Source organism: Mixophyes fleayi, chromosome 3, assembly GCF_038048845.1.
Source record: "Mixophyes fleayi isolate aMixFle1 chromosome 3, aMixFle1.hap1, whole genome shotgun sequence".
NCBI lineage: Eukaryota > Metazoa > Chordata > Amphibia > Anura > Limnodynastidae > Mixophyes > Mixophyes fleayi.
Window position 1 is genome coordinate 149,410 of NC_134404.1, and position 22,688 is coordinate 172,097.

Genomic DNA, 22,688 nt, shown 5'->3' on the forward strand with positions numbered 1-22,688 from the left:
TATGGGTCTCGTATACTAACCCTCAGAGTCCTTGGAAAAGGAGAGGAGACGGTCACTGCTGGCCGACAGGTCCAACTCATGACCCAGGAGAAGATCCGATTCCAGGACTAGGCCGCTGGGATTAGAATCGAGCAGGTCCTGGCTTCCCCCTGAAACACAGAAACAGAGAATGTACAGGGTCCGCGTGCAGGGGACGCCCAGGGCCCACGTGCAGAGGACACATTAAGGGTACACAGAATGCAGGGGGTATATATTGGGGGTACACTGGAAGCAGGGGGTGTATATATTGGGGGTACACAGGACGCAGAGGGTATATATTGGGGTACACAGAAGGCAGGGGGTATATATTGGGGGTACACAGGAGGCAGGGGGTATATGTTGGGGGTACACAGGAGGCAGGGGGTATATATTGGGGTACACAGGAGGCAGGGAGTATATATTAGGGGTACACAGGGGGTATATATTGGGGTACACAGGAGGCAGGGAGTATATATTGGGGGTACACTGGAAGCAGGGGGAGTATATATTGGGGGTACACAGGACACAGAGGGTATATATTGGGGTACACAGAAGGCAGGGGGTATATATTAGGGGTACACAGGAGGCAGGGGGTATATATTAGGGATACACAGGCGGCAGGGAGTATACGTTGGGGGTACACAGGAGGCAGGGGGTATACGTTGGGGGTACACAGGAGGCAGGGGGTATACGTTGGGGGTACACAGGAGGCAGGGGGTATACATTGGGGTACACAAGAGGCAGGGGGTATATGTTGGGGGTACACAGGAGGCAGGGGGTATATATAAGTGGTACACAGGAGGCAGGGGGTATATATAAGTGGTACACAATATGCAGGGGGTATATATTGGGGGTACACAGTAGGCAGGGGGTATATGTTGGGGGTACACAGGAGGCAGGGGGTATATGTTGGGGGTACACAGGAGGCAGGGGGTATATATTGGGGGTACACAGGAGGCAGGGGGTATATGTTGGGGGTACACAGGAGGCAGGGGGTATATGTTGGGGGTACACAGGAGGCAGGGGGTATATGTTGGGGGTACACAGGGGGCAGGGGGTATATATTGGGGGTACACAGGAGGCAGGGGGTATATATTTGGGGTACACAGGAGGCAGGGGGTATATATTGGGGGTACACAGGAGGCAGGGGGTATATGTTGGGGGTACACAGGAGGCAGGGGGTATATATTTGGGGTACACAGGACACAGAGGGTATATGTTGGGGGTACACAGGAGGCAGGGGGTATATGTTGGGGGTACACAGGAGGCAGGGGGTATATATTGGGGGTACACAGGAGGCAGGGGGTTTATGTTGGGGGTACACAGGGGGCAGGGGGTATATATTGGGGGTACACAGGGGGCAGGGGGTATATATTGGGGGTACACAGGAGGCAGGGGGTATATATTAGGGGTACACAGGGGGCAGGGGGTATATATTGGGGGTACACAGGGGCAGGGGGTATATATTGGGGGTACACAGGGGGCAGGGGGTATATATTTGGGGTACACAGGAGGCAAGGGGTATATATTAGGGGTACACAGGGGGCAGGGGGTATATGTTGGGGGTACACAGAAGGCAGGGGGTATATATTGAGGGTACACAGGAGGCAGGGGGTATATGTTGGGGGTACACAGGGGGCAGGGGGTATATATTGGGGGTACACAGGAGGCAGGGGGTATATGTTGGGGGTACACAGGAGGCAGGGGATATATATTGGGGGTACACAGGGGGCAGGGGGTATATATTGGGGGTACACAGGAGGCAGGGGGTATATATTTGGGGTACACAGGAGGCAAGGGGTATATATTAGGGGTACACAGGGTATATATTGGGGATATATTGGGGACGGGGGGGGGGTCGCTCACATTTCACCGGCTGGGGGTTGGACTGTTTCCTCCTGGGCATGGCGGTTCCGTCCCCGGTACTTCCGGTCCCGGCCTCGGTATTTCCGGTGTCAGAGCCCCCAACAGATACGGCGGTTCATGTGTTTCCGGCCGGAGAGACAACACTCATCACTTCCGATTATTGGAGCAACACTTCCGGCTCGCAGAATGCATGATGGGAACTGTAGTTCCGGATCTCTGTGTTTTGTCCTCTACCCCCTACAGCCCCCTGCTGGTCAGGTGAGGAACTGCAGGCAGACAGGGATGTGTCGTGTTCTCCTTATGTTCCCCAGCTGTACCTCCTCTATACCCCAGCTGTACCTCCTCTATACCCCAGCTGTACCTCCTCTATGCCTCCCCTATACCCCAGCTGTACCTCCTCTATGCCTCATCTATACCCCAGCTGTACCTCCTCTATGCCTCATCTATACCCCAGCTGTACCTCCTCTGTGCCTCACCTATACCCCAGCTGTACCTCCTCTATACCTCATCTATACCCCAGCTGTACCTCCTCTGTGCCTCACCTATACTCCAGCTGTACCTCCTCTGTGCCTCACCTATACTCCAGCTGTACCTCATCTATACCCCAGCTGTACCTCCTCTGTGCCTCACCTATACCCCAGCTGTACCTTCCCTATACCCCAACTGTACCCCAGCTGTACCTTCCCTATACCCCAGCTGTACCTCCTCTGTGCCTCACCTATACCCCAGCTGTACCTCACCTATACCCCAGCTGTACCTCCCCTATACCCCAGCTGTACCTCCTCTGTGCCTCACCTATACCCCAGCTGTACCTCCTCTGTGCCTCACCTATACCCCAGCTGTACCTCCTCTGTGCCTCACCTATACTCCAGCTGTACCTCCTCTGTGCCTCACCTATACCCCAGCTGTACCTCCTCTATACCTCACCTATACCCCAGCTGTACCTGTTCTGTACCTCACCTCTACCCCAGCTGTACCTCCTCTGTGCCTCACCTATACTCCAGCTGTACCTCCTCTGTGCCTCACCTCTACCCCAGCTGTACCTCCTCTGTACCTCACCTATACCCCAGCTGTACCTCCTCTGTGCCTCACCTCTACCCCAGCTGTACCTCCTCTGTGCCTCACCTATACCCCAGCTGTACCTCACCTATACCCCAGCTGTACCTCCTCTGTACCTCACCTATACCCCAGCTGTACCTCCTCTATACCTCACCTATACCCCAGCTGTACCTCCTCTGTACCTCACCTCTACCCCAGCTGTACCTCCTCTGTGCCTCACCTATACTCCAGCTGTACCTCCTCTGTGCCTCACCTCTACCCCAGCTGTACCTCCTCTGTACCTCACCTATACCCCAGCTGTACCTCCTCTGTGCTTCACCTCTACCCCAGCTGTACCTCCTCTGTGCCTCACCTATACTCCAGCTGTACCTCCTCTGTGCCTCACCTATACCCCAGCTGTACCTCCTCTATACCTCACCTATACCCCAGCTGTACCTCCTCTGTACCTCATCTATACCCCAGCTGTACCTCCTCTGTACCTCACCTATACCCCAGCTGTACCTCCTCTATACCTCACCTATACCCCAGCTGTACCTGTTCTGTACCTCACCTCTACCCCAGCTGTACCTCCTCTGTGCCTCACCTATACCCCAGCTGTACCTTCTCTGTGCCTCACCTCTACCCCAGCTGTACCTCCTCTGTGCCTCACCTATACCCCAGCTGTACCTCCTCTGTGCCTCATCTATACCCCAGCTGTACCTCCTCTGTACCTCATCTATACCCCAGCTGTACCTCCTCTGTACCTCACCTATACCCCAGCTGTACCTCACCTATACCTCACCTATACCCCAGCTGTACCTCATCTATACCTCACCTATACCCCAGCTGTACCTCCTCTGTACCTCATCTATACCCCAGCTGTACCTCCTCTGTACCTCATCTATACCCTAGCTGTACCTCACCTATACCTCACCTATACCCCCGCTGTACCTCCTCTGTGCCTCACCTATACCCCAGCTGTACCTCACCTATACCCCAGCTGTACCTCCCCTATACCCCAGCTGTACCTCCTCTGTACCTCATCTATACCTCACCTATACCCCAGCTGTACCTCCTCTATACCTCACCTATACCCCAGCTGTACCTCACCTATACCCCAGCTGTACCTCCTCTATACCTCACCTATACCCCAGCTGTACCTCCTCTATACCTCACCTATACCCCAGCTGTACCTCACCTCTACCCCAGCTGTACCTCCTCTATACCTCACCTATACCCCAGCTGTACCTCCTCTATACCTCACCTATACCCCAGCTGTACCTCATCTATACCTCACCTATACCCCAGCTGTACCTTCTCTATACCCCAGCTGTACCTCCTCTGTACCTCCTCTATACCCCAGCTGTACCTCCTCTATACCTCACCTACACCCCAGCTGTACCTTCTCTATACCCCAGCTGTACCTCACCTACACCCCAGCTGTACCTTCTCTATACCCCAGCTGTACCTCCTCTGTACCTCCTCTATACCCCAGCTGTACCTCCTCTATACCTCACCTATACCCCAGCTGTACCTTCTCTATACCCCAGCTGTACCTCACCTATACCCCAGCTGTACCTCCTCTATACCTCACCTATACCCCAGCTGTACCTCCTCTATACCTCACCTATACCCCAGCTGTACCTCCTCTATACCTCATCTATACCCCAGCTGTACCTCCTCTGTGCCTCACATATAACCCAGCTGTACCTCCTCTATACCTCACCTATACCCCAGCTGTACCTCCTCTATACCTCACCTATACCCCAGCTGTACCTCCTCTATACCTCATCTATACCCCAGCTGTACCTCCTCTGTGCCTCACATATAACCCAGCTGTACCTCATCTATACCTCACCTATACCCCAGCTGTACCTCCTCTATGCCTCATCTATACCCCAGCTGTACCTCCTCTGTACCTCATCTATACCCCAGCTGTACCTCCTCTGTGCCTCACCTATACCCCCGCTGTACCTCCTCTATACCTCACCTATACCCCAGCTGTACCTCCTCTTTACCCCAGCTGTACCTCCTCTATACCTCACCTATACCCCAGCTGTACCTCCTCTATACCTCACCTATACCCCAGCTGTACCTCCTCTGTACCTCATCTATACCCCAGCTGTACCTCCTCTGTGCCTCACCTATACCTCCTTGTGACTGGATCACTTATAAAGTAACTTATGATAGATATCTTTATTTATGAGACCAAGGGAGGGAATTTGTTTGTTTTAACCTTGCTAGAGGAAATGCATGATTTCTGAGGTATATATCTGATACAATAAGCCTTTGTGGAGGAAGTCTTTTATGTGTGTCGTGATGTAGGGAAATGACTTGTTTGGAACTTTCTATGAAGGGGGGGAGGCCGCGGTGTGCGCACATGTACAATGTTCAACTGCGCAGTCACACCAAGGAATCCCACTGTGTGTGCCGACTCAAGTCATCACACAAAGTGGGTAAAGACGAGACATCATCACCCCTGGCACACACACAGCGTCCACGTGTCCACCGGGTCCCTGTTCTGGCCCACCACCCACCACTATGGCCATCGTCTGACCCACTACATTCAATGTCCACCTATAGGCCCTCACACGTTACTACCCTCCCTGCCACTCTCATCTTCCTCTGGTGCCTGCTCACTCCCTGTTATCCTAACTCCTGGACTCACCTCAACTTATCTGCTCCTGCTCATCACTCTCCACTACCGCCTGTGTACACCTGCTCCTGTGGTCACTCTCTTTCCGGATCCGCCAGAACCTGGTCACGCCCCATTTGAATTTTGTGCATTGTATTTCATGTATTTTTCTATCTGCCTGGTATTGTACTCGCTATAGCGTCACCTAATTCTATTGCCTGCCTGTACTTTTTGGGTCATTCTCATGTGCCTTCCCTCTCTTTCTCCTCCTTGGAACTCCACTCTATCCTTCTCTTCTTCTTCTTCCCAATCCACCTCTGTGTCGCCATCATTTACCGCCCCCTGGCTCCACTTCCCTTTTTCTTGACAACTTTGCAGCCTGGCTTCCCCACTACCTCTCCTCTGACCACCCCTCCATCATACTACCCTTTCTTCCTTGAAGCAAGTGATGTTTATTTGCTCACCCTGGTTGAAGGTACCAGGGAGCAGGTCAGATGAGACAAGGAGAACAACTTTTAATACAAAACAGAGCCTTTTTTATACACATTTGGAGACTTGTCTTAGGAGTTAATCCGTCCTCCTGTCCCTTTAACCAATCTGGGCTCATTCATGCAGCCTGCACATGAATCAGCCCAGAGAGTTTAACACCTTTAACATCGCTGCTAGTGGCAGGGGGGAGTATACTTCCGGTTCTCTATGCCGACTCCTGTGACTAAAAGATTAGACCCAACTCTAATCCGTTCCCAGCTGTTCTGTTGTTTGGACCCAGCACCCAGTAGCAACGCTCTGCCGCTACCCAGCACCTCTGGTCAGTGTGATAGGCCAGAGGGACCCATCCACAGCAACCCTGATCTATAGGAAGAGGTCAGGGGTACCAGCCCAGGTGCACCAGTAACGGGGTACACTCGCAGCGTCAGTTACCCAGAAGAAACCCGGTACTGGATGCCGGTAAGGAGTCCAGTGGTGGCAGCATTTGTAAGCACCTCCTACTGCGGCAAGAGGGTGCATTTGGGATAACAAAAGGGAACGGTGGCAAAGTAAGACCAGCTGGTTCCCACCAACAGACATGGTGGTATAGGCGGTCCATCCTGTCACACCATCTACAACCCATCTGTAGCCCAGAGTGCTAAGGTCATTTTGTTTCGGGTATTGTGGCCGAGTCCCGACGTGCTGCCTGCATGTTTGTCAAATGGTCGGCACTGTGCTGCCAGAGTGGATAATATCCAGCACTGTGACACCGAAGGGGTTAATTTCCGTTGCTATACAACTAATGTACACACTTCAGTCTAAATGTAATGTGTTGTACTGAGGCACAGGGAGAGCTAATGCTCAGCTGAAATCATTTAAGTACCGGCGCTGTGTGTTAATGTGCCATATAGAATATAGTTTTATAATGTGTATATCATTGGGGAATTTAGTTTACCTTGTCCTGTTGCTCCGATGGAGATTGAGCCTCCTCTATCAGTGTTTGCCCAACGCTCTGGTTACCTATATGGGAACCAGGGCAGGGGGAAGGGTCCCCAATCCCTTGTTGTCCAGCGGAGGGGCCTGAGGAGATATAGCCGATTAACTGTAGCACCACCAGCAACCATACTACAACGGCACTGGAGGGGCTTTCAATGGCACCTCCTAAATTCATATTAATCCAGAAGGTGTAGTGCCTCCAGGGAGTCGTAAAAGAAGCCCAGAGGGAAGAAGACTACTGCTCAGGATCTGGTCACCCATCCTCTGAAGCCAATTTCGGCTTGGAGGGGGGAGCTAGGTTTCCTGGGAGTGTTTTAAGATTAAATCTCCCAACCCAGACTTGGTGGTGCCAGGGTGTAGAGGTAGCCTTGTCCACCCAGTGCATTGAAAGACCCACCATTTGAATGAAACATCCATGTCTGATGGCTATCCTTTGCCCTGTGTTGATGTTAGATGAGTTGGATGAAGCAAAGCGTGTTTCCACTCTTGACTTGAGGTTTAGCAGATACCACTGACCATAGAAGGTCAAGAACTTTTGGTGCTCATCACCCATTCAGCCTGTTCGAGTTCTTGGTAATGTCATTTGGGATGAAAATCGCACCAGCAGACTTCCAACAAATGGTCTATGATCTAATGAAAGGGTTGAAAGCTTTACTCAGGCTTACCTGGATGACATTCCCATTTTCAGTAGGACATGTGAAGATCATCTAGACTAGAGCAGATTTAGTGAGTAGGTCTGAGAAGTAGGGCAACAACTGCCAGATTGGTATGTCAGAGGTGCAGTACCTGGGGCATTGTGTGGGGAAAGGAAAGGTTAGATCAGATCCAGCGAAGGTAGAGGCAATCCGAGACTGACCATGGCCCATGATCTAAATAAGAATTTTGCATTCTTAGTAGACCTTGATGCAAGCTCTAGTGCTGAGGGCAGGGCTATGTACAGTGATCAGGAGTGTGGCTGGATCATGTAGAGATAATTTATTGTAGAAATCTATTTCAATTAGTGGTGCAGGCACCAATGTATATAATTGCAAATTAACTTATCGTGTTACATTGGGATGTGTTTTGTATGGGAATGTCTTGTTTGGGGTTGTAACTTTTCTTCGGGAATTCCCAAGTTAGCAATTGAGTGGATGAAATATATTTATTTCTGAGGCATATGCCAGGGGAGGAAATGTGTATTCTGCAACTCTCTGAAGAAAGGACCCCATGTTAAACTCATGTTAATTAGACCTTTTGATGTGTGAAACCAACACACCTGAAGGCACAGGAAGGTTTAATTAGACTCGCTGTTGGATTTCCTCTGTCTCTAAAACAGGATGCAGGAAATCACAGCAAGTTTTAGGATATCACAGATAAGTATAAATTGCATTTAAATCTATGTTTGGGGAAACAAATTGCATCCTGATACAAAAAATTAATCAGACTTCAGGGGGCTGGCTTACTCCCTGTGAGGCTATGTCCAAAACTGTATAAAACAGCACTGGTTTGTACTGAAATGTATCATTCTTGTTTCTTCTGATCTCTTGATTACTGGTACCTTAAACCGATGTGAACTGTCCTTATCAGAGCACTTGAGCTAATAAACATCACTTACTTCAAAGACCTGCTTGACAACTTCTTCCACGCTGAAATTCCTGTGACCTACAGATTAGACCCAACTCTAATCCATTCCCAGCTTTCCTAAGGTTTGGACCCAGCTTTTTGGTACCACTGCTCTGCCCACTACCCAGCAGCTCCTGCCAGGAGGGATCCATCCACAGCAACCCTGTTCTATAGGAAGAGGTCAGGGGCACCAGCCCAGGTGCACCAGTAAGGGGGTGAACTAGTAGCGACAGTTGGCCAGAAGAAACTCTGTTCTGGATGCCGATAAGGAGTCTAGTGGTGGCAGCAGCTTAAGCCCCTCCTACTGCGGTTAGAGGGCACATTTGAGATAAAGGGAACGGTGGCACAGTAAGTCCAGCCGGTTCCCAGCAACAACAGACAGGGTGGCATAGGCGGTCCATCCTGTCACAAGCAGACACGGGTCAGATCAACAACAGTGCATAAAGCCTCTCTGGGATATCTTACAAAGGGGAAGCCGGTTGTCCCCCCCCCCCCCCCCCAAACTCCCACCTGTTCTGTCTCTTGTTGCCGTTTGGTGTCCACAGGACTTGTTTTGCATTGATATTCTGCATACCAATTTGCTATCACCATATTTGTTCAATAAGCATTGTGACATTGTCATATTTAGTCCCATTTAATAACCTTCTGTCTTTGTGTTCTTAAAGAATGCACATGTTAAATAAGCTTAGTTGTTATAATGCTGGATTTATGCATAGAATTGGTTGGTTTAGAGTAACTGATTAAATTAGGTTGTGATTGCATTTTTGGATCAGTCAAGAAATTAATGGGGACTTCCTAAGAGTGTCCGTTCTGGAGCTAAAAATTAGTAGTAATTTTGTGTCTAACAGTGAGTGTGATCATATTTTGGAGGTCTTGTCAGCTTTAGACAGACCAGGTAGTTTTGTGTTGATTAAACCACTTCAAACTCATAGGTCCAGGTGGGTGTTGTTGGTACATCAGTCCAAAAATGATGGATTGTGAGAATCCTTAAAAGTAGAGTGTGGGAATGATACCCACCCTAACTCTGTAGAAGGTTCCTACAATTGAGTTTTCTCCTTTTTGAGATTCCATCTCATAGGAAAGTTATGTGGATCCTGACATTGCAGAAAGGACTTTGTTGTCTTTATTCTGTAGTACAGGAAAGGAGTGATCTACCTGACCACCATGGCCAAAGACCATTTCCACTGACCAAACGCCCATAAGACAAGATACAAGCAGGGAAGGGGCCAAGAAATCATAGAGGTCTAACAGGCTCTGATGATTGTTACTTCCCCCAAATGGAAGAGGCTGCCTGGGAAGGTCCCTACCCCTGATTGCATTAGCAGTAGGTAGCAGAAAACAGTCAGTTAACAAGTCTGTGTCATGATAGCACATCATCCACAATCAAGAGGAGGATGAGACAATACCTGAGCAGACCTCTGCAAGAGCACTCTAGAGTGGACTCAATGTGGTATCCATCTAGGGCTCCAACAGAAAGCGGACTTCAGGAAACAAGGAGCAGTTGTTTCGCAACCCAGTAGACCCAACCTTGCTACCTACCATGTGGTATCTAGCAACCTAAACCCCCATAGAACGCAAATGGCTACCTGTCACGAAAGCTGGAGAATTTAGTGAGTCCTGTATACCTGCAGATGACAGATGCTCGAACTGGGGTGCGGAGTCTAACAGGAGGTGTTTTTCACCATGACCCTAGGAGAGGGCATGTGCTTAGACCCACCTATTACTGCAGGTCGCGGTTCCCAGAACGAGTGATGCAGGCATATAGGTGGAGACAGATATGGACGGCATATGACAATAACTGGTAAAATTCACTGAAGACAATAACAATGAGGAAGTTAGTTGATACGTTGAGAAGAGCAGTCCAATGGAAACGGTATAGATGAAGAAGCAGTAGATCCGTTCAGATGGTAACTCAGAGCAACAACAGTGAAACCACTGATACAACGACAATTCAATAGAAACAAATGAGATGAAGAACAAGCTGATTCGTTTAGGTGGTAACCCAGAGCAACCACAGGTGAGTTACTGGTACAGCAGCAGTTCAATAGACACAAATATGTTGAAGAGCTAGTTGATCCCTTTAAGTGGTAACTCAGGACTACGGTAGAAGAATAACTGGTACGGCAACGGTTCAGTAGAAACGGAAATAATAACAGTTAGTTAGATCATCTGTATAAATGATAACTCAAACAACCACAGTTGGATTGCAGCAATAGTTCAGTAGAAACAGCAATAATGAAAGGCTTGGTTGATCCATTTAAGTGGTAACACAGGTACTGATACAGCCACAGTTCAGTGAAACAGCAATAATGAAGACTTAGCTAATCCGTTTAAAGAGTAAATCAGGTAACAGTAGTTGATATACTGATTCAACACAGTTCAGTAGAAACAGCAATAATGAAGACTTAGCTGATCCGTTTAGCTGGTAGTTCAGTGCAGCAGGTGAAGGAGGTTCCTAGTGAAGTTAGCAATAGTAAAATGGAGAAGTCCAATGAATGAAGCTGTAGATGAGACACTGAATGCAGCATTGGAGACCTGATAAGGCGAGAGTTCCAACGAAGGCACCAGAGATTAAACACAGCAGATCTTAAAGCAATGATGCACAGCAACCACGGGTAAGTCACACGAGGAGAGCCCAATCCTGACAGGAGTAAGTAACTTGAAGAACAGGATCCAGAGAGCAGGAACTGGGAGGTTTAAATAGTGCTCCAAAAGCATCAAGGCCAATAGGAGCGCGTGGGAGGTAATAAGAGAATAATGATTGACACATGTGTAGAATAGAACCAGATGGAGACTGAGACTAAAACACTGGATCCAATACAGCGTGGTCACCGTTTATGAGACAGCGGTAACAACGCCAGTACTCGTCCACCGGGCCGGTGTGACACTACCTACCATGTGGTGACTAGCAACCTAAACCCCAATAGAACCCAAAGGGCTACCTAGCATGAGAAGACTAGCAACCTTAACCCCCATAAAACCTTCCTGGCTATCCAGCAGGTGAAGATTAGCCACCTAAACCTACCTGGCCACCTAACATGAGGAGACTAGCAACCTAAACCCCAGTAGAACCCACCTGGCCACCTAGCACATAGAGACTATCAACCTAAACTCAATTGAAAAAACTTATGAGCAGGTGCCTAAGGCTTTTTGGTTTAGAATGCAGGAACAACTAGAGAACAATTGGTTAGGAGGCATTCACTGTTCCTGGAGTCCATGTGCCCCAAGAAAGATAACAATATCAGCATTTGTGTGGACGATAGATGTAAATATAGACCAGCAGCCAGCGATACTAACCCAGGTGTCCAGCCATGGAATCTCACAGCAGAGTAAAATGACTGTTTAAATGGTAAAATACAAGATGAGTGAATAGGGTTATGTCACACAATGGAACACATCTGATTGCTTAAATCATAGATTAATTTAAGATTAAATATGCAATGTGAATAAACATGAATGATAATGGAAATAAAGGTATTAACATAATGGAAATCGTAAAGATAGTAATATTTGTCAGGACATTTTTAGGATGACAACGTTCAATGGTGGCTTACTCACTTCTGGTCCCAGCAATCCAAGTAAAGGGAGTGATATCATTTATTTATATAGCACCACTTATTCCGTAGCGCTGGACAGAGAACTCATATCAGTCCCTCGCTGGTGAAATGAGTTTCTTAAGAATCCAATATCAGCTGTATAAGTCTCAGAATATAGATGTGATGTATTGAGCCAGGGCCATCTTAACAATATGATGGGCCCCTGGGCAGAGCAGTACACCGGGGCCACACACACACACACACACACGATAGATAGGTGTACTTGCTCAGTGATCCTTGAAGGTTGTTTTGCAGGATTATTTATTCTAATTAAGAGCCCTGCCTATGGGGCGCCCTTGTCAGTGGGGCCCCCCGGGCACCTGCCCATCGTGCCCAATGGAAAAGATGGCCCTGGCTAGAGCTGCTGCCCATGCTGTGGAGAACAAGGGCAGAGAATGGAGAGGACCCATGATCACTATCCTCTTCCACTCATATCAGCTGTATAAGTCTCAGAATATAGATGTGATGTATTGAGCTAGAGCTGCTGCCTAGACTGTGGAGAAGGGCAGAGAATGGAGAGGACCCATGGTCACTATCCTCTTCCACTCGTATCAGCCTACAGAAGGCTGTGGGTAGCACAGGGCTTCTGATGGACAACAATGGGGGTTTCTAGGTACCCCTCGGGATTTATAGGGATCATGAAAGGAATATGGGTGATATGGATGCTGTCCTGACAGCATATGATACATTTCAACTGCATATTATAAATTTGTGGTAAATGTTGAAAATGAAGTGGATTGAATTAGTGTACAAAGATCATAACATATTTATATATAACCCCCCTCCCATGAAGTTGGGCTACACCTAAAGGAGAGGATAAAAAAGAATGTTAAAAGTGTACGAGTGTCAGACTGTAACCTGGCTTATACTACGGAGAACATGGGCTTATTGTATCCTAATACACAGGTGGGGCAATAACTTAGCTGAAGATAGACAGGGTTTAATCAATCATGGTCCAAACAAAAAACCTCACAATGTCTTGTAAATTGTAATGACTGTTCACCTAGCAATAAGCGAAGATCTAAGTCTACGTTAAGTCCACTCGGTGCCAAGGATCCCAATTGTATGCCTAGAAATACCATTTCTTAATATCTCCCAGGATTTGTCTTTTTAGCTTATGCACCGCCGCGACACTCATTACCTTCTTCCGACGTCCCGGCCGTCGCCATGACGACCGGGGCGTCACTTCCGGATCCTGGCCGCAACGGTCGGAAGCTCTGTGCCCTGCGCTGCGTCCCGGCAACGGAGGAAACCGGGCGCACATGTGCAGAAGGTAAAACTTCCTGTGGCTTGATTTAACAAGCCTGTGGGCTGATTAATGCCTGATACATTAATCAGGCAGGGGACTGTGTGTGATTCAGAGCTAGGCTCTGATTGGTGGCCACTAGTATTTAAGGCAGTGAGGTCTGCAGCCTCACTGCCGGTTATAGTTTCTGTTCCAGTCTGCTGACCTGCTCTGTGTCTTGTTCCTGTCTCTTGGAAATCCTATTGACTACCCGTGTATGACCCTTTGCCTGGATTTGGACCCTGCCTGTGTTTCTCGTGACCTTGACCTCTGGCTTGTATACAGACCATCCTGTCTGCTTGTGACCCCTGACTCCGGCTTGTTTATCGGATCTGCTATCTGCTGCCGGCCCTTGACCTCTGCTTGGACTCCACTCCGCTTGACTGGGTTCTCCCCAGCAGGTACACACCTCACGACCCTCTGTCAGTCTGCGGCCCAGTCTGTCCCCACCATCAGGGGCTCCAGTGAACACCTGATTGGCAGAGTAGATTCCGGGTTGTGTTGTGCCGGCTGGAGGGGTTCCCAACATTATAACCGGCCTAACGTTTCGGAGACAAAGTTGGTATGGAAGAAAGTGGAACCAAATCGTCTCCTCTTCAAGCCCTGGCGGGTCATATTGAGACTCTCTACCAGATGATCCGGGAACTGTCCCAGCGTTTGTCCTCCCCAGACGGGGTCCCCCAGACTACACTGCTCAGTTCTGGTTCAGTTGATGAACCCAAGTTAAATTTGCCGGACCGGTTCTCCGGAAATAGAGCACTGTTCCGGAATTTTAAAGAAAGCTGCAAACTCTACTTTCAGCTGAAACCTCGGTCTTATGGTTCAGAACAGCAGAGAGTGGGAATTGTCATCTCCCTCCTGCAGGGTGACCCCCAGTCCTGGGCCTTCACCCTACCACAGTCGAGCCCTATCATGCAATCGTTGGAAGCCTTCTTTAATGCACTAGGCCTCCTTTATAATGACCCAGATCGAGTTGCCTCTGCTGAGGCTCATCCATGGGTCTTAAAGCAAGCTCAACGTTCTGCAGAAGAATACTGCGCTGAATTCCGCAGATGGTCGCCTGACTGTGAGTGGAACGACCCAGCATTACGCAGTCAGTTTCGCCTAGGACTATCAGAGGAGGTTAAGGATTCACTTGTACAGTATCCTTCCCCTGCCTCGTTGGAGAGCCTTATGCAACTTGCTATTAAAATTGACAGAAGAATCAAGGAGAGGAGAACAGAGAAGGAGGCATCTTCGTGCTCATCTGCAATTGTTCCCGCTCTTACGGATGTTGAGAAGCCTATGCCCTCAGGGCCGCTTCACCTATCTCCTGATGAAAGAAACAGGAGACGGTCACAAGGACTATGCCTTTATTGTGGGAAGAAAGGCCACTTCTCCTGCTCTTGCCCTTACAAACCTGAGAAAGGAGCATCTCTGGGAAAGATACACTTAGGCCTGCAAGTTGTTTCCCCAAAAGAATGCTGTCCTAATTCCCGCCCAAGTCACTTTTGGTGCCAGTTCCGTGGCCTTATCGGCCTTCATTGATAGTGGAGCTGCAGGCAATTTCCTTGATATCGGGTTCGCCCGCACCGCTGGGATTCCGCCTGTAAGACTCAAATCCGCTATTACAGTCTGTGGCTTAGATGGGAATCCATTGCCTGGAGGTAAGGTTGAATGGGAGACTCCGCCTTTTATACTTGAACATTGGAACAATTCATTCGGAGTCCATAACGTTTCTCCTTATTGATTGCTCATCGATTCCGTTGGTCCTGGGCCATCCCTGGCTTTCTCGTCACAACCCTGTTGTGGATTGGGAGAAAGGAGAAATCGTTCAGTGAAGCTCGTAAATTTCACAGTCTTGCTTGACCCTGCCTCTGCGAATCATCCAGTCTATTCCGGAGCAACTTCCCTCACGATACCACGACTTCTGGGACGTGTTTTCCAAGAGAGCTGTGGATACTTTGCCAGCTCACCATGACTTCGACTGTGCCATCGAGCTCATACCTGGCTCCAAGTTACCCAAGGGACGCTTGTATTCTCTCTCGGGCCCCGAGACCAAGTCCATGCAGGATTATATTGAGGAGAATTTGGAGAAAGGCTTCATCAGGCCATCCAAATCTCCGGTAGGAGCTGGACGTTTTTTTGTGTCTAAAAAAGACGGAGGACTAAGACCCTGTATTGACTACAGAGGATTGAACCTCATCACAGTCACATAACACCTACCCACTTCCTCTCATCTCCGTATTATTCGACCAATTAAGAGGTGCAACTGTTTTCACCAAAATCGATCTTCGGGGTGCATATAACCTCATCCGGATCAGAGAAGGAGATGAGTGGAAGACGGCATTCAATACACTTTCGGGCCACTATGAATATCTGGTCATGCCGTTTGGTCTTAGTAACGCGCCTGCGGTGTTCCAAGATCTGATTAATGAGGTGCTACGGGAGTTCCTGGGTCATTTTGTGGTCGTCTATTTGGACGACATCCTCATATACTCCAAATCCTTAACTGTACATCAGGGCCATGTCAGACAAGTTCTACAGAAATTGCGAGAACACCACCTCTACGCTAAAATAGAAAAATGTGAATTCGAGGTGCAGAAAGTATCCTTCTTAGGTTATGTAATCTCCTCTGAGGGATTCTCCATGGACCCAACCAAGGTCCATGGAGAATTGGGTACAACCGAATAATCTCAAGGCGGTGCAGAGGTTCCTGGGCTTCGCCAATTACTATAGAAGATTCATTTGCGATTTTGCTGAGATTGTGGCTCCTATTGTCACCTTGACTCGCAAAGGAATGGATCCAACGAACTGGCCACCCCAGGCAATAACCGCGTTTGAGACTTTAAAGAAAGCGTTTGTATCAGCTCAGGTCCTTAGACATCCAGATTCTGAATTACCGTTTGTTCTTGAAGTTGATGCCTCCAACGTCGGTGCTGGTGCCATCTTGTCTCAAAAAGATTCCCATACTCACCGCCTACATCCGTGTGCCTACTTCTCCCGTCAGTTTTCCTCAGCAGAAGCCAACTGTGATGTGGGTAACCGGGAGCTATTGGCAATCAAATGGGCCTTTGAGGAGTGGCGACATTGGCTAGAAGGCGCTACACATCAGATCTCTGTTATAACTGATCACAAGAATCTACAATACATACAGTCGGCCAAACGCCTGAACTCCAGACAGGCTCGTTGGTCACTGTTTTTCACCCGTTTTAACTTTTTGATCACCTACCGTCCAGGTTCTAAGAATGTCCGAGCAGATGCTCTGTCTAAAAGCTTCCTGACACATCATGTTCCGGTTACTAGTCCTGAACCCATCATTCCCACTTCCATGATCCATGCTGGGTTAACCCAAGACCTGAGCTGCACCCTGCAAAGATTTCAAAGGTTAGCTCCTGATAACACTCCGGTAGGATGCTTATTCGTTCCTGTTCATTTAAGGAAAGCAGTCCTGGCTGAGGCACATGATAGTAAGACTGCTGGACATCCTGGAATACAGAAGACTTTGGAGATCCTCTCCTGTACTGTCTGGTGGCCATCGTTGCCCGCTGATGTCAAGAGTTATGTCCTCTCTTGTGAGGGTTGTGCCAGGAGTAAGGTTCCCAGGAGTCATCCTGTAGGTCAGTTGCTTCCATTGTCTATCCCTGCAAAACCTTGGACACACTTGTCTATGGACTTTATAGTTGACCTGCCACTCTCTGCAGGTCACAACACCATCTGGGTGGTAGTTGACCGCTTCAGCAAGATGTCACATTTCATACCACTACCCAGGCTCCCTGGTGCTCGAGATCTGGCCATTCTGTTCATCCAGCATATATTCCGGCTTCATGGACTTCCTACTGACATCGTTTCCGACCGCGGTTCCCAATTCGTGGCACAATTCTGGAAATCTTTTTGTACAGTTCTTGGGATCAAGATAAGCCTCTCGTCTGCTTACCACCCTCAGTCGAATGGGCAAACCGAAAGGGTTAACCAGTCCTTAGAACAGTTCCTACGATGTTACACCTCGGAATTTCATGATAACTGGTCTTCTCTGTTACCCTGGGCAGAATTTGCGTATAATAATTCATGTCACTCATCTACCAAAACCTCTCCATTTTACTGCAATTTTGGTTTTCACCCCAGATCTAATTCCTTATACTCTCTCAAGTCCGCTGGTATTCTGGAAATTCGTTCCACAGCCAGGGATCTCAAAGTTATCTGAGAAAAGTACAGTCATCATTGGGACAAGCCTCATTTTTTGCAAAAAATTTTTCGGACCGCCACCGTACCACCTGCTCTCTCAAAGTGGGGCAGAAAGTGTGGCTGTCTACACGCAATATCAGGCTCAGACAGCCTTGCAAAAAACTAGGGCCTAAATTCATCGGCCCTTTCCTCATTATCAAGAAGATTAATGCTGTAGCATTCAGATTGAAAATCCCTGGTTCCTTGAGGATCCCCAACACCTTCCATTGTTCTCTGCTTAAACCTGTGTTATATCCGAATCAGTTCCAGTCTTCGAATTTTTCTGTACGGAACACGAACAAATACATCATTCATAAGATCTTCGATTCTAAGAGAGTGCAGGGGCAGGTGCACTTTCTAGTTTAATGGAGGAATCGTGGGTTGGAAGAGCGGTCGTGGATTCCACAAAGACGGCTTCATGCTGCTAAACATTTAAAGGAATTTTTAAAAAAATTCCCTAAGAAACCTGGGTGTCGGGGTTCATTGGGGGGGGGGGGGTACTGTTAGACAGTTAGACAGTCGCGGCGGCCACGGGCACCGCCGCGACACTCATTACCTTCTTCCGACGTCCCGGCCGTCGCCATGACGACTGGGGCGTCACTTCCGGATCTTGGCCGCAGCGGTCGGAAGCTCTGTGCCCTGCGCTGCGTCCTGGCAACGGAGGAAGCCGGGCGCGCATGCGCAGAAGGTAAAACTTCCTGTGGCTTGCTTTAACAAGCCTGTGGCCTGATTAATGCCTGATACATTAATCAGGCAGGGGGCTGTGTGTGATTCAGAGCCAGGCTCCGATTGGTTGCCACTAGTATTTAAGGCAGTGAGGTCTGCAGCCTCACTGCCGGTTATAGTTTCTGTACCAGTCTGCTGACCTGCTCTGTGTCTTGTTCCGGTCTCTTGGAAATCCTATTGACTACCCGTGTATGACCCCTTGCCTGGATTTGGACCCTGCCTGTGTTTCTCGTGACCTTGACCTCTGGCTTGTATACCGACCATCCTGTCTGCTCGTGACCCCTGACCCCGGCTTATTTATCGGATCTGCTATCTGCTGCCGGCCCTTGACCTCTGCTTGGACTCCACTCCGCTTGCCTGGGTTCTCCCCAGCAGGTACACACCTCACGACCCTCTGTCAGTCTGCGGCCCAGTCTGTCCCCACCATCAGGGGCTCCAGTGAACACCTGATTGGCAGAGTAGATTCCGGGTTGTGTTGTGCCGGCTGGAGGGGTTCCCAACATTATAACCGGCCTAACGTTTCGGAGACAAAGTTGGTATGGAAGAAAGTGGAACCAAATCGTCTCCTCTTCAAGCCCTGGCGGGTCATATTGAGACTCTCTACCAGATGATCCGGGAACTGTCCCAGCGTTTGTCCTCCCCAGACGGGGTCCCCCAGACTACACTGCTCAGTTCTGGTTCAGTTGATGAACCCAAGTTAAATTTGCCGGACCGGTTCTCCGGAAATAGAGCACTGTTCCGGAATTTTAAAGAAAGCTGCAAACTCTACTTTCAGCTGAAACCTCGGTCTTATGGTTCAGAACAGCAGAGAGTGGGAATTGTCATCTCCCTCCTGCAGGGTGACCCCCAGTCCTGGGCCTTCACCCTACCACAGTCGAGCCCTATCATGCAATCGTTGGAAGCCTTCTTTAATGCACTAGGCCTCCTTTATAATGACCCAGATCGAGTTGCCTCTGCTGAGGCTCATCCATGGATCTTAAAGCAAGCTCAACGTTCTGCAGAAGAATACTGCGCTGAATTCCGCAGATGGTCGCCTGACTGTGAGTGGAACGACCCAGCATTACGCAGTCAGTTTCGCCTAGGACTATCAGAGGAGGTTAAGGATTCACTTGTACAGTATCCTTCCCCTGCCTCGTTGGAGAGCCTTATGCAACTTGCTATTAAAATTGACAGAAGAATCAAGGAGAGGAGAACAGAGAAGGAGGCATCTTCGTGCTCATCTGCAATTGTTCCCGCTCTTACGGATGTTGAGAAGCCTATGCCCTCAGGGCCGCTTCACCTATCTCCTGATGAAAGAAACAGGAGACGGTCACAAGGACTATGCCTTTATTGTGGGAAGAAAGGCCACTTCTCCTGCTCTTGCCCTTACAAACCTGAGAAAGGAGCATCTCTGGGAAAGATACACTTAGGCCTGCAAGTTGTTTCCCCAAAAGAATGCTGTCCTAATTCCCGCCCAAGTCACTTTTGGTGCCAGTTCCGTGGCCTTATCGGCCTTCATTGATAGTGGAGCTGCAGGCAATTTCCTTGATATCGGGTTCGCCCGCACCGCTGGGATTCCGCCTGTAAGACTCAAATCCGCTATTACAGTCTGTGGCTTAGATGGGAATCCATTGCCTGGAGGTAAGGTTGAATGGGAGACTCCGCCTTTTATACTTGAACATTGGAACAATTCATTCGGAGTCCATAACGTTTCTCCTTATTGATTGCTCATCGATTCCGTTGGTCCTGGGCCATCCCTGGCTTTCTCGTCACAACCCTGTTGTGGATTGGGAGAAAGGAGAAATCGTTCAGTGAAGCTCGTAAATTTCACAGTCTTGCTTGACCCTGCCTCTGCGAATCATCCAGTCTATTCCGGAGCAACTTCCCTCACGATACCACGACTTCTGGGACGTGTTTTCCAAGAGAGCTGTGGATACTTTGCCACCTCACCATGACTTCGACTGTGCCATCGAGCTCATACCTGGCTCCAAGTTACCCAAGGGACGCTTGTATTCTCTCTCGGGCCCCGAGACCAAGTCCATGCAGGATTATATTGAGGAGAATTTGGAGAAAGGCTTCATCAGGCCATCCAAATCTCCGGTAGGAGCTGGACGTTTTTTTGTGTCTAAAAAAGACGGAGGACTAAGACCCTGTATTGACTACAGAGGATTGAACCTCATCACAGTCACATAACACCTACCCACTTCCTCTCATCTCCGTATTATTCGACCAATTAAGAGGTGCAACTGTTTTCACCAAAATCGATCTTCGGGGTGCATATAACCTCATCCGGATCAGAGAAGGAGATGAGTGGAAGACGGCATTCAATACACTTTCGGGCCACTATGAATATCTGGTCATGCCGTTTGGTCTTAGTAACGCGCCTGCGGTGTTCCAAGATCTGATTAATGAGGTGCTACGGGAGTTCCTGGGTCATTTTGTGGTCGTCTATTTGGACGACATCCTCATATACTCCAAATCCTTAACTGTACATCAGGGCCATGTCAGACAAGTTCTACAGAAATTGCGAGAACACCACCTCTACGCTAAAATAGAAAAATGTGAATTCGAGGTGCAGAAAGTATCCTTCTTAGGTTATGTAATCTCCTCTGAGGGATTCTCCATGGACCCAACCAAGGTCCATGGAGAATTGGGTACAACCGAATAATCTCAAGGCGGTGCAGAGGTTCCTGGGCTTCGCCAATTACTATAGAAGATTCATTTGCGATTTTGCTGAGATTGTGGCTCCTATTGTCACCTTGACTCGCAAAGGAATGGATCCAACGAACTGGCCACCCCAGGCAATAACCGCGTTTGAGACTTTAAAGAAAGCGTTTGTATCAGCTCAGGTCCTTAGACATCCAGATTCTGAATTACCGTTTGTTCTTGAAGTTGATGCCTCCAACGTCGGTGCTGGTGCCATCTTGTCTCAAAAAGATTCCCATACTCACCGCCTACATCCGTGTGCCTACTTCTCCCGTCAGTTTTCCTCAGCAGAAGCCAACTGTGATGTGGGTAACCGGGAGCTATTGGCAATCAAATGGGCCTTTGAGGAGTGGCGACATTGGCTAGAAGGCGCTACACATCAGATCTCTGTTATAACTGATCACAAGAATCTACAATACATACAGTCGGCCAAACGCCTGAACTCCAGACAGGCTCGTTGGTCACTGTTTTTCACCCGTTTTAACTTTTTGATCACCTACCGTCCAGGTTCTAAGAATGTCCGAGCAGATGCTCTGTCTAAAAGCTTCCTGACACATCATGTTCCGGTTACTAGTCCTGAACCCATCATTCCCACTTCCATGATCCATGCTGGGTTAACCCAAGACCTGAGCTGCACCCTGCAAAGATTTCAAAGGTTAGCTCCTGATAACACTCCGGTAGGATGCTTATTCGTTCCTGTTCATTTAAGGAAAGCAGTCCTGGCTGAGGCACATGATAGTAAGACTGCTGGACATCCTGGAATACAGAAGACTTTGGAGATCCTCTCCTGTACTGTCTGGTGGCCATCGTTGCCCGCTGATGTCAAGAGTTATGTCCTCTCTTGTGAGGGTTGTGCCAGGAGTAAGGTTCCCAGGAGTCATCCTGTAGGTCAGTTGCTTCCATTGTCTATCCCTGCAAAACCTTGGACACACTTGTCTATGGACTTTATAGTTGACCTGCCACTCTCTGCAGGTCACAACACCATCTGGGTGGTAGTTGACCGCTTCAGCAAGATGTCACATTTCATACCACTACCCAGGCTCCCTGGTGCTCGAGATCTGGCCATTCTGTTCATCCAGCATATATTCCGGCTTCATGGACTTCCTACTGACATCGTTTCCGACCGCGGTTCCCAATTCGTGGCACAATTCTGGAAATCTTTTTGTACAGTTCTTGGGATCAAGATAAGCCTCTCGTCTGCTTACCACCCTCAGTCGAATGGGCAAACCGAAAGGGTTAACCAGTCCTTAGAACAGTTCCTACGATGTTACACCTCGGAATTTCATGATAACTGGTCTTCTCTGTTACCCTGGGCAGAATTTGCGTATAATAATTCATGTCACTCATCTACCAAAACCTCTCCATTTTACTGCAATTTTGGTTTTCACCCCAGATCTAATTCCTTATACTCTCTCAAGTCCGCTGGTATTCTGGAAATTCGTTCCACAGCCAGGGATCTCAAAGTTATCTGAGAAAAGTACAGTCATCATTGGGACAAGCCTCATTTTTTGCAAAAAATTTTTCGGACCGCCACCGTACCACCTGCTCTCTCAAAGTGGGGCAGAAAGTG

General features: G+C 48.7%; 1 protein-coding gene across 1 annotated transcript in view; it reads right to left on the minus strand.

The window, feature by feature from the left end:
- The window catches only part of LOC142143279 (zinc finger protein 513-like), a 31,527-nt gene extending 29,393 nt beyond the window's left edge, over positions 1-2,134 (minus strand). Inside the window, exons 1-2 of the mRNA XM_075200988.1 lie at positions 1,885-2,134; positions 21-149 (exon numbers count right to left, since the gene is read on the minus strand). Of these exons, the coding sequence (XP_075057089.1) occupies positions 21-149; positions 1,885-1,924 (169 nt within the window). The 5' untranslated portion in view covers positions 1,925-2,134. The remainder of the gene's footprint in view (positions 1-20; positions 150-1,884) is intronic.
- Positions 2,135-22,688: the final 20,554 nt, after the last annotated feature.